The 11,203-nt window shown below is 41.1% G+C and overlaps 2 protein-coding genes across 2 annotated transcripts; one reads left to right on the forward strand and one right to left on the reverse strand.

Moving 5' to 3' along the window:
* Window positions 1-1,190: 1,190 nt before the first annotated feature.
* On the forward strand, window positions 1,191-1,679 carry LOC120674457 (probable E3 ubiquitin-protein ligase ATL45). The gene has a single exon (XM_039955638.1). The coding sequence runs from the start codon at window positions 1,191-1,193 to the stop codon at window positions 1,677-1,679; it is 489 nt and encodes a 162-aa protein (XP_039811572.1).
* Window positions 1,680-2,307: 628 nt separating this feature from the next.
* On the reverse strand, window positions 2,308-10,946 carry LOC120671862 (ubiquitin carboxyl-terminal hydrolase 14-like). Its single transcript, XM_039952123.1, has 19 exons — window positions 10,742-10,946; window positions 10,464-10,641; window positions 9,626-9,738; window positions 9,206-9,542; window positions 8,446-8,540; window positions 7,833-7,966; window positions 7,703-7,759; window positions 7,539-7,616; window positions 6,987-7,038; window positions 6,119-6,199; window positions 5,672-5,870; window positions 5,545-5,602; window positions 5,347-5,469; window positions 4,434-4,522; window positions 3,840-3,929; window positions 3,591-3,764; window positions 3,341-3,462; window positions 3,021-3,147; window positions 2,308-2,694 (listed from the first exon to the last, which is right to left on the reverse strand). Exons 1-19 carry the CDS (start codon window positions 10,835-10,837, stop codon window positions 2,516-2,518), a joined length of 2,382 nt encoding a protein of 793 aa, XP_039808057.1. The 5' UTR covers window positions 10,838-10,946; the 3' UTR covers window positions 2,308-2,515.
* Between the last annotated feature and the right edge of the window lie 257 nt (window positions 10,947-11,203).

Consider the following 11,203-nt stretch of genomic DNA (forward strand, 5'->3'; position numbering starts at 1 on the left):
ACTCGCCGAAAAAAGCCCCCAAGCTGAGGACGAGGAATCCGGTCACGATCGGACCTCGCCAGATAAGAACAGTTTCAATAGAGTTCCATAGGGTTTTAAGTATTAAATATCATCAATTTTGCTGATATAGTAAGAAGAGAATGATTTGAGTTTTATGGAACGTGAGAAAAGTTTTATCATCATCAAACTCATCTGGATAATTATCTAGTTTCCGATCTGGCCTAAATGAGTACGTCTTCTTTTTTGCAGGTAAGTGATTATGACGTCTTGTGGTAAAGTTTTCTTTTAAAAAAAACAATGATTGATTGACTTTTAATAAATTTGAATTTGCCATTTACTCAGTGCAAACGTCCATTTTAGGGGTGTTAATTGATTACCCTTAGAGCATCTCCAGCAATAGCCTCTAAATCAGACCCTCTAAATGTTAAATGGGGGCTGTCTCTATTTTTTAGGGGCTTTTAAATTTGTTTCAACCCCAGCAATAGCCATCAAGTCCAATATATAATAGAGGGCTCCTAGAGACCCCCTAGGAATGGAGGGTGGAGGAGGGATTTTGGAGACCTCCCCAAAATAGAGGGTGAAGTAGAGGATCTGTTAGAGTGCATTTTTTTGACTTAACCCTCTAAACTTGGGATAGGAGGCTGTTTAGAGGGTTTGCTGGAGTTGCTCTTAAGTGCGCCTCCAATCCTCTTTAGTTCAAAGTTTTATACTAATTTTTCAAATTAAAGTCTCATTTTGAAGAAGTAGTATAAAATTTTAAATTAAAGAGGGTTGAAGGTGCATCCAAAGATCACCCATTAACACTTTATCCGGAATAAAGATAGGACTGATCGGTTGGCGTTTAGCTTAACAACATGTCAGCATGTTTCTGCAAAAACAAATTCTAAAACTAGTTGGTGCGTGAAGCTCAACACCGGATTGATACTTGTGGAACTAAGATTCCTCCGGCCTGCTCGATGAAGAAACGTTAAGATCCAGGCCATTTTTCCTTTACCACGAAGCCATCTGATCTCAGCGGCTACTCATCAGGCCTCGTGATCGTCGTCTGTCACTAGGCCATGCCGCCCCCCTCTGCCTCTATAAACATGACGGTTAGCATCGACTTCGCAACTTCGCAAGGTGACTAACAACCTCAATCACCTTGATTTCCTAGTTTTGTGAGCCCCGACGATCGATCCGTCGCGTCGTCGATGGCCACCAACTCCGGCGGGTACGACAATTACGACTACTACCACCACCAGCAGCGTCGTAGCTCGCCGATGACGGCGGTGGCTGCCGCCATCGCCGTCAGCCTGGCCGCCGTCGTTCTGCTCGCCAAGCTGCTCCGATTCTGGCTCCGCTCGCTCAAGGAGGCGCAGGAGGCCGACCGTCGTCGTGTACCTCCGAGCAGCGGCGGGGGGCAGCACGCAGCCGCAGGCCCGCCGCCGCCGGCGCCCGCGGCGGTGTCCGTTGAGATGGCGCGGTCGGTGGGGCCGCTGGTGTGCACGTACCGGCGGGCGGACGGGTGGCAGGAGGCGGCGTGCGCGGTGTGCCTGGCAGAGCTGGCCGACGGCGAGGCCGCCCGGGTGCTGCCGGAGTGCAAGCACTACTTCCACGCCGAGTGCGTCGGCGAGTGGCTCCGCGCGCACGACACTTGCCCGCTCTGCCGCACCCCGCTAGATCCCACCGCCGATGTCTGATGTCCCAGCGGGCTGGAGTAGTCGTGATGACTGCCTGCTTAACCGTAGACTCCGTCTGTGCATACATGTACTCCCTCTATTCCAAATTATAAGCCATTCCAAAAAAAATTCAAATTTAAACAAATTCACATAATAAGATAATAACATTTGTGATACCAATTAGATATCATTAAATTTTTTGATAGTTATATTTTCATAATATACATATTTGATGTCATAAATTTCTCTCTATAATTTTAGTCAAACTTTGAGACGATTTGACTTTCCAAAATTCTTGGAATGATTTGTAATTTGGAACGGAGGAAGTAGATCAGTAGATGTTGGTTGTGCTCATAATTAAACGGCTCAGAGAAATCCCAATTTTCTATCTTTTTTCCTAGAAAACAAACTGCCATTCCTGATTTCCTGAACACGGATAAAATTAACTCAGGGAAAGCTCTAATCCATTCTAGTGCTTTGAGAGAGTACCAACACCTGAATTTCATTACCGTGAGCGTCTACGGGCGATTAGGATAGTAAATAGTGAGATTGATGGACTTGCCATAGTAGATCGTGCCGTAATAGTCCTTCCTCTGATGTGTCCGGTGAAGCAAAGGCGTCATAACAAGCACCAATGCAAATCACATAGTAACCAAACACATGTAATCGGAGGTGCCACTCTATAATGTAATGAAAAGCAATATCCCAGTTGATCAGTCTGTAACCAGCATCGAAGAACAAGAGCAAACAGTCGCATTAAAATCAGCATGGCAGCATTCTAACAGCTCGCCATTCATTTCATGATGTGTGTGCATGAACTATGAATTCAGTCACGACAGTATTTGCCTGTGATGTGCCTAGCCGCTAATCCTCTGAAAGAAATAGAGGTAGCCCATATCCTTGGGCAGATCGACAGATGCGGCAACCTTGCTGTCGTTGAAGATTGCCCACCTCCCGTCTTTGAGAACATGGGCGACATAGTGCCCGCAGTGGGTGGAGGTACCCATGTGGCTGACGAAAGCCATCAGCTTGTATCCTGCAAAACAGAACATTGTTATAGAAAATGAATGCCAACCTTACAGAAGAGGAACAAATAATTTTACAGTTATACTTAAATGGGTGAGTTTGTAATACTCAAGTTGAGTTCATATGTTATCCATGTTTTTCATATTTTCTTGGAGACATAGCTAATTCAGTTTTTGCTCCTAGTTTTCGTGATAACATGGTACGAATTGGCAAGGAATACACACATTAAAGAGGTGAACCATTCCAAAATTCAACATGGCTCAAGATGAGTTGTTGAGTACTGAGCAATGAGCAATACAAAGGGCTAATGGAAACAAAGGGATTAGTGAATCTTACTGCCACTGCCATCTGGAACGTGAGTGTCATCAGCATTTACATTGCTGGTTGAAAAGTCAGCAGGTGCTGAGCTTGATGCTTCGGGGTGGCTGAAAATCCAATCGGTAGCTTGCTCGATATTACCACCCTAATGCATAACAAAAAGAGTCACATTTGAACACGGCTAACAACAATGCCAAGCTGGCTGGGAACAGTGCAGTAGGGGAATGCAAGACTTAGCAGGTGAGTCTAGGTGCAGATTGGCAACCTACTTTCTGAAGGTTAAAGAATCTTAATACAAATGCCTATTCAAAACGAAAAATCATAAAAGTGAATCTTACAGAAGCTTTCAAGGCCTTTATGGCAACATCTTCCGGAAATCCAAAGGAAATGAGAGTTTGAACACTGGCTTCGTCAACAGATTGTTCAGAAGCACGCGAATCATTTAAAGGATCATTTATATCTGCATCACAAAATAATGCTTAGATGAAGGGCAGTTTCTTCTATCACAGTTCTGACTTCCAAGTACAAGCTGGTTACTTCATGATAAGAAGTGGTTATGAACTAAAATGATCACATTAGCATACCAACCTGAATCATCCATGTGTGAGAGAAGCCAATTCATTGCCTCCTCAACTCCGGTGTTAGATGTGTTAATAGCAGCTTTCTGACAATGAAGGTAATTGAATCCCATGCTTGCAAGCTGGGACACAATATCCTCACTGGCAACAGGTGCAGCAGGCTCAGCTTTGTTGTCACCAGAAGCTGAAGCAATGCAAAGTCAAAAAAAGCTGAAGAAAAGCACGTTACAGTTATAGAACTAATGAATGAAATTCTAACCTCTTTCAGGTAGCAGCTCTTCCCCAGGCTGCATACCCTTGCTACGCATATGCGAGATATCAATTGTATCTGGCACATCTATATAAACATCTGAGAGAGAAGTAAACAGCCATGAGCCAAGATATCAAAAATAGGGAGCAAAAAAATAGTTGAATCACCCAGGAAGAGTGAAAGTAGTGCGGAATTGTGGGCGACATGTAAGTACAACTAGGAACAAGTACTGATTATGCTTACTAAATCTCAGCCACAGAACAGGAAATGATGAATCAGAACTGAAATATAAACTTATTGCCGACTAAAATCACACTCCAACCAGAACTAGGAAAACAATATATCATCAAATTGCTTAAAAACATCTATTCCGAAGTGAGAGATTGCTGCAGCATTTATTGATTCTAGTCAAACTCAGGACCAGTTGCTGCATTGAATTATGGATAAGGTTAAGGTGGATTGCTCACTTGGAACGGCCTGAAAAATGTCATGTGAATACTGAACATGTGCTGTACTGGAAGCTCTCTATGAAATCAGTCTCTAATGGATTTAAAAATCATTTAGTCAACAGCACGCATGTTCACATAAAGAGGGGAGTATTACCAAGTTTCTTTGGCACCCATCCTGCCTCCATTACAAACTTGCGCATATGCAGCACCAGGTAATCAGGAAAGGTGCTAAAGCCAGCAGTCCTGCACAGAACATTTCTTTGTTTACAACCATTCATGCTACATGTATATATAATGTGGAAATAAGCAGCTACCCCATTGTTCATCAGATATCACAAAGATCCAGTCATTACAAGCAAACACAATTTCAAGTCAGTGCCATGGATTCTACAAAATATTCTCTACAATCAGAATTCAAATGAACAGAGGAATCAATTAACATTAAACGGGTTTCCACAATTCCTGAGTAACAATCATGGATTCAAATCCTAACATTGAAGATATTGCAAATACCAGGAGTAACCAGGAAAGTTCAGTATTAGTATGCAGGTCATAAAATTAATTTATGCTAACTTGTTTGGTTTAAGGTATTGATGCTGAACTGCTAAAAAGTAGCACATAACTAAACTGCCTTTTTGCCCAAGTCAAACAGTTTCCCACTTGGCAACTTTTCATGTCAATGAGCAGGACTGAAAAGTGGTGATTAATCGACAAGCCAAACAAAAGAAAATGCCTAAGTTACGCAAAAGATTCCAACGCAAGCTGGGCATTTACCATCATCACTAATATTTATTAACTAAAAGGCCTTGAGACCATGAGGTCACGGGTTCAAGTCCTGGTACCAGCCTCTTGCAGAAATGCAGGGAAAGGCTGCGTACAAAAAGGCCCAAGTGGTCGGACCCTTCCCCGGACCCTGCACAAGCAGGAGCTACATGCACCGGGCTGCCCTTTTTTATTTATTAACTAAAAGAAAAGAAAACAAGGGCATTACTTAAAAAAGGAGCAACGAAGTACTGCGCTTTCACATGAGAATACTATAAGAATTGTAGAGTTCAAAATGTGCATACTTGGTAGCAGTCGTCTTTGAATTTAAAGCAGTGCTATAAAAATCAGGAATTTCCTCTGGGCCTGAAAAACTTGCTAAGCATGCCTCCAATGGGACTCGAGGCCTCACAATTTCCTCGTTAGACCTGTTATAGAAAAACAGTTAGCCATAAGCTAACACTCACGGTACTGCATGGACTATGGATGATTGAATGACTTACACTTCTTTCCCATCCAAGTCCATTGCAGCTTTCTTCTCACTAAAAGCTTCTAGCTGCTCTGCATGTCAAACATATGTCAAGGACCTATACATTGCTACATCACAGCAATAAATATGTTTAAAGCTACCTTTATTAGTTGCCGCATGCAGTGGTATGCTCAAAGAAAGCATATTATCCGACCGCTTGTTGTAAGAAACTTTTCCAGAAGGGCACTGGACCCTCTCCTCAATAATGAACTTGAAACCTGAACACGGATTTAACTCATGGTTCCCAGGGTTTGCCTGCTCAACTCGGTCGATAAGGTGAAGGAAGAAATCAAGGGCATCCTGGATGAATAGATAGATGTTCAGACTTATTACACTTTTTCATAAGGACTATAGTTGTTGATTTAAAAATAGAATACTAAAAAAATGCCGGTTACAATAGCTTATACTCCATGTGTTTCAAAATATCTTACACTTATGACAAGCTAATTAGTTCATTTTCTAAACTAATTAGCTTGTCCCAAACATCATATATATTTACAAATGGAGACAGTAGAGGAAGCAGTTATCATGGTTGAAAAGAATTCTACCTGTTGCCTCATACTTGAAAATTCAGAATGGTTCGCAGCAATAACTGACTTAAACATGCGAGGACGTATCCCTTCCTGCCCCTATCAAAATAAACACAAAGTAGAGGAAATCTCAGAGTTCTGATTTATTAATACCAAGGGTACTTCTGCAATACTTCGGATGCTGAGTGAAGTGAACAAGAGCACAACCAGATTTGCTTACTCTAGAACACAGAACTTATAATCTCATTAAGCTAGAGGTGCAGCAAGCAAAGAGTACATGGTGTTTCACTATAATGACATCTGGAGGAGATAAAAAAGCCTACAATATAAGATCATTTAAGCCTGCATTAAATGTTTGTACAATCTAGAATGCAGGAGAGCTGAGTCACTCAAAGGCCAAAGCACTTGTATATCCCCAATTCAAGACACAAAAAAGGTTGCGGAAAACCTCATTTGTTTGCAAAACATCTTCCAACAGACACTCATCCCCTTTACTAATCAAGCATAACAGTGTGCAATCACCAAGTGTGCTCACTGTAGCACAGCTAAGAAAGCCTATATTCCTTTCTGTTTCTCTTGAATAAGCAAATCTGACCCTACGTACATGGATTTTAATATCATAGACAGCGGTTTTGATGTTTCCCAATCAGATAAAAGAAGTTTACTAGTCGTTGTCCATCAAATGCAAAAGCAGACCAGTACATTGGTCGAGAATCAAGAAGTGTGAACTGGTATTGCATAACCCTTACTATGGATGCAAAAAGAAAGCAGTCTGTGCTAGATGGAACCAACAAACAATCATTATTGACATACTAAAAACACCAGGATAGAAACAACCAACAATTGGAAGCCATTGTAACAGATCAAAATAAGATGAAATTCATACCTCATTTGATGCAGAATATTTACCAAAGAGCAAACCATGTCCTAATTTTGTCCTATAAAAGAAGTAAACAAGCATACAAGAGCAAAATACATATGGATCAGCTCTTACATAGAAAATATGACTGCTAAATGATAGCTTGGATGGAAGCTGATGTAATTTTTTTCCTGTTAACCATGCTTTATGCTTGATTTCAACATCGTTAGCAGTTACACTACGTGGTAGCGTGGTATATGCAAAGTGCTTAACCAGGTGACCCAGGCTGTGTTTCCCTTGTGGTGGCAGGAAAAAGGATTGCCTCAATGAATAATTTTAGGGGTGATCACTCCATATGTGATGCTGTTGTACTCGTAACTGTAATGGAACTTATAGCCAAGTTATGATGCTTTAATTATATGGAGCAAGTGATCAAATATCAAAGTAACGTATAATATTGAAAGACATAATTAGCAGGTAAAGCTAAGAAAAATGCATCAGACATCAACGAGATAAACAAAATTATCGCACATGCAGATGAACACCAGATGATAAGCACTTCAGCTAGTGTAAACTTACATCTGCATGTTTAGGTCCATTGTTGGATCAGCAGGAGCAGTTGCAAATGCAGCTTTCAAACTCTGTTTCTCAAAGTATCTGAAATGAATAAGGGGTCATGTGAAAGGGAGAAAAAGACAAATGTAACAATGGATGAAAAATGAATGTGATAAAGTAAAACCAACCTCGATATGAAAGGATGAGTCGAAAACATTACTTGCATTATTGAAGCCATATAGCAACTGTAAAGAGAAGTATTTGTTTATATTACAAAAAGAGAAAAGAAGACAATATCATGAAGTCAAATCACCTTACCTATTCCCTAGGTTCGCAAGACCAGTATAGCCAGGTCCAAATAGAAGTTCAGCATCTTTTCCACTTTCTTGTATTCTATTCCAGTCATAATTTGTGTTGGCATCAAGTTCTCTCTCAGCAGTAGTCATCTCAGTCTGCAAGAGCAAAATAAAACCAGTTCCATTAACGTAGCACCATAGTATAAACCATGTAGTCAAACATAAATTTGCCACTTGAAATATGCAAGCAAAAAAGAAGAATCTTGTATCACCATTACTAACTTTTTTTTGTTTTAATCCTGTCAAATATCACATCCAACGAGATAGCTGTTCACAAATAACTCCTAGGGCAACAGATTCTACTCATAACTTCTTTGTTTGTTCAAGAAGGGTTTCGAGCATGCAAGCAACCTTGGTATCAAGCATCAAGAAGTTGATGAGCAATTTTAATATGTAGTTCAAATGTTATCTAAGTTAGGAGGGCAATCTACAATTAGAAAGTTCATCATTGTCACTATGATAATTCAAGATCTGATTCTTCAACAACTTAACACATCAATGCTCTACTAAACAGAGCATCAGAGCTAAATTACATTACACTAGATAAATGACACAAATCAAATATAATTGCTCACCTTTTGAAGCGAAGAAAAATCGATACCAAAATGCGACAAGTGTCGAGCTAACAGTGGATCTTCAACACTATCATCTTCTGGGTACGAGAAAACGTCTGAGCTGTCGCAGAAAATATGGCATCAACAGGTATTTATTTGAACAAATGATAAAAGCAACCTCTGTGAACTGCATAGATTAATGAAATAGATCTAGGTGTTTAAGAATGAGAAGGTCAATGTGTGCTCTTTTTAAGAAATTGTATGCCAACAGTGTTTGCAAAATTACTTTCCTCCAGACATTTTCTTTAGAATTTTCACGCCTCTGAAGGCAACTTTAAACATTGGTTTTATCACTGCATTTGTGCAGCTCTTTAATTATAAAAAGTAAAAACATTTCTATGTTAAATCTACCCATTAAAGTTCCTATGATCCAAGAAGATACGTGTGTACTAATTGCTGACAAACAAAAATGTTGGCTGTTTGTTTCCAGATCAAAAGCTCTGTAACTGGAGGTACCAGTAACTTGTGAATTCTTAGTGGCCATTTACTGGTATCCCATTATTGAATCCTGATGGGATATATAGCACATCCAACAGGTGACTGAAGCAACACGTATGCTTCAGTAAATAAATAGAGATAGGAAGGCTAATTATATATATAGAAAAGTTAAAACCATCCCAATGCACTTCTTCTTCTTCTTGATATCATTATCAACCATTTTCTAAAATTTCCATACTGAAACGAGAAAGCCCAAAGTGCAAAGGTTCAGGTGTACAATTACCTGCTGCTTCCAAATCAGCAGTAATTGTTCCAAGCTTTACTGCAAGAGGATATTTAGTCTGTTCGTAATGTTCAATTGCATGATTATTCCCACCGCTTCCATCCCAAAGCTTCCTCCCGCAAAGGATCATACCATCTGTTAAATTCAACCAGAGGTTCTCAGTTTTATCGCATTTGCTGCATTTCCATCCAGTAGGAGGCACAATAACACCATTTTCTAGCTGCTGCAGATCCATAGCATATGCACTAATTTTCTTCTTGTCAGCAACCCAAGCAGCTAGTTGTTGTTTTCTGTCAGCACTTTCAGCAAGGATAACCTTATCAACTGCAAGCCTAACCTGCATTGTGTAGTATACATACTAAATTAAAATGCATCCAGCAGATTTAGCCTGCAACTTGTTGCATAAAGGGTAAAAAATACCTTCTCTGGCAAGTCAACTGAGGGGAATGGAAGAGATATAAAATCAGGTAAAATGACGATTTCAAAAGTATCATCATATTCAGGTTCTTGATCGCCAAAGCCTCCTTCCACGCCTATCAGTTGCGGAAAAACTCATTAATGGAGACCATAACTTTCTTATGCATATACATAAACTTAACAGAAGCGTTTAGATGCATGTCCTAATATTTGTAAATATGCAAACACAGGAAAACACTGTAGAGTTCAAACAAGTATCTACCTCAATTATGAAATTTCAGACAGATAGACAACTCTTACCATGGAGTTAGCATTATAGTCAACTTACTAATCATTAATGATATGAAAAGGCCAACAACAACCCACGTAACCACTAAAAATTCGAATACATAACGCAGTCTTAATTTTTTAAGATAACAGCAAACAGCATAATGCAATACCGCATCCTTGCTACAATGTAGCATTCCTCGAGACACACCTCATCAACAAACAGAAAGGCAAATATTAGCATTGCTAGAGCAATTTCGTGACACTGTTGCAGAATTTACATATTCCATGTGAATTCAGATAGCAGATACAATACAGCCATTCTGTCTAACATAATTCAATCAATAATCATGACAAACTAGTCCTAGCAGGAGCAATGGCATCACCTAATACCAAAAGCATGATTCACTTAGGCTGTAAACAATTAGAGCTTGAATTTAAAACATAGCTGCATAAGCAAGCACGTGATCAGCATAAGCACAGCATATGGTACCTTGAGTAAATATTTACTGTCTGAACTTTTGGCTTCAGTCAAGCTATGCAGAATGGCTTGTGTCCAAGTAAGAACTCATACCTATCGCGAGGAGGGTGGGCTTCTTAAGCGGGCGATCCGCCTCGTCCGGCTCCGGCTTTCGGCGCTGCACGATGTGGAGGTACACGGGGTTGCCGGTCTTCTCGAAGTTCCACTCCACATGCTCCCTCCCGAACCCCAGGAACGAGCTCATGTCCACGTACAGCCCCCCCTCGGACCTCTGCACACACAGACGCCCACGGCGCCGAGTCGCGTCAAACCCTAACCCTAGCAAATCGAGGCGAAGACGAGAAGGAACACAGGGGACAGGGCGCAGTTACCGGGGTGTCGAAGGAGACGCAGCACTCGTCCTTGTGGATGCGGCTTCCGGGCTCCGGGATGCGGACCTTGTGGAGGTGCGAGCGGAGGAGATCCATGGCCGCGGGCGGCGGCGAGCGGCGCCGGGGGAGGGTCGCGTCTAGGGTTTTGGAGGGACGGAACGGCGAGACGATGAAAAAGAGGAAGAAAGCGGGTTTAGATGAGGGGTAAGGGAGTTAAGTAGGAAGCTTGGTGGGGTAAGCTAAACCCAACCGTTCGGCCGGTCTCCTTAAGTTTTCTGAAGAGACTTTTTTTTTGCCAAAATACCTTACATTTAAACCCTTTTCTTCATCAAACACTAGTTCCCTACGTAATTAAAAAAAACACTAGTTCATGCCTTGGATCCCGGGAACTCTAGAATTCTAGAATTGGCCCTTAATTTGATCACGGGAACTCCTCTGCAACACGCATGGATCCTCAAACCA

The sequence above is a fragment of the Panicum virgatum genome, chromosome 5N, assembly GCF_016808335.1.
Source record: "Panicum virgatum strain AP13 chromosome 5N, P.virgatum_v5, whole genome shotgun sequence".
NCBI classification, from domain to species: Eukaryota; Viridiplantae; Streptophyta; class Magnoliopsida; order Poales; family Poaceae; genus Panicum; species Panicum virgatum.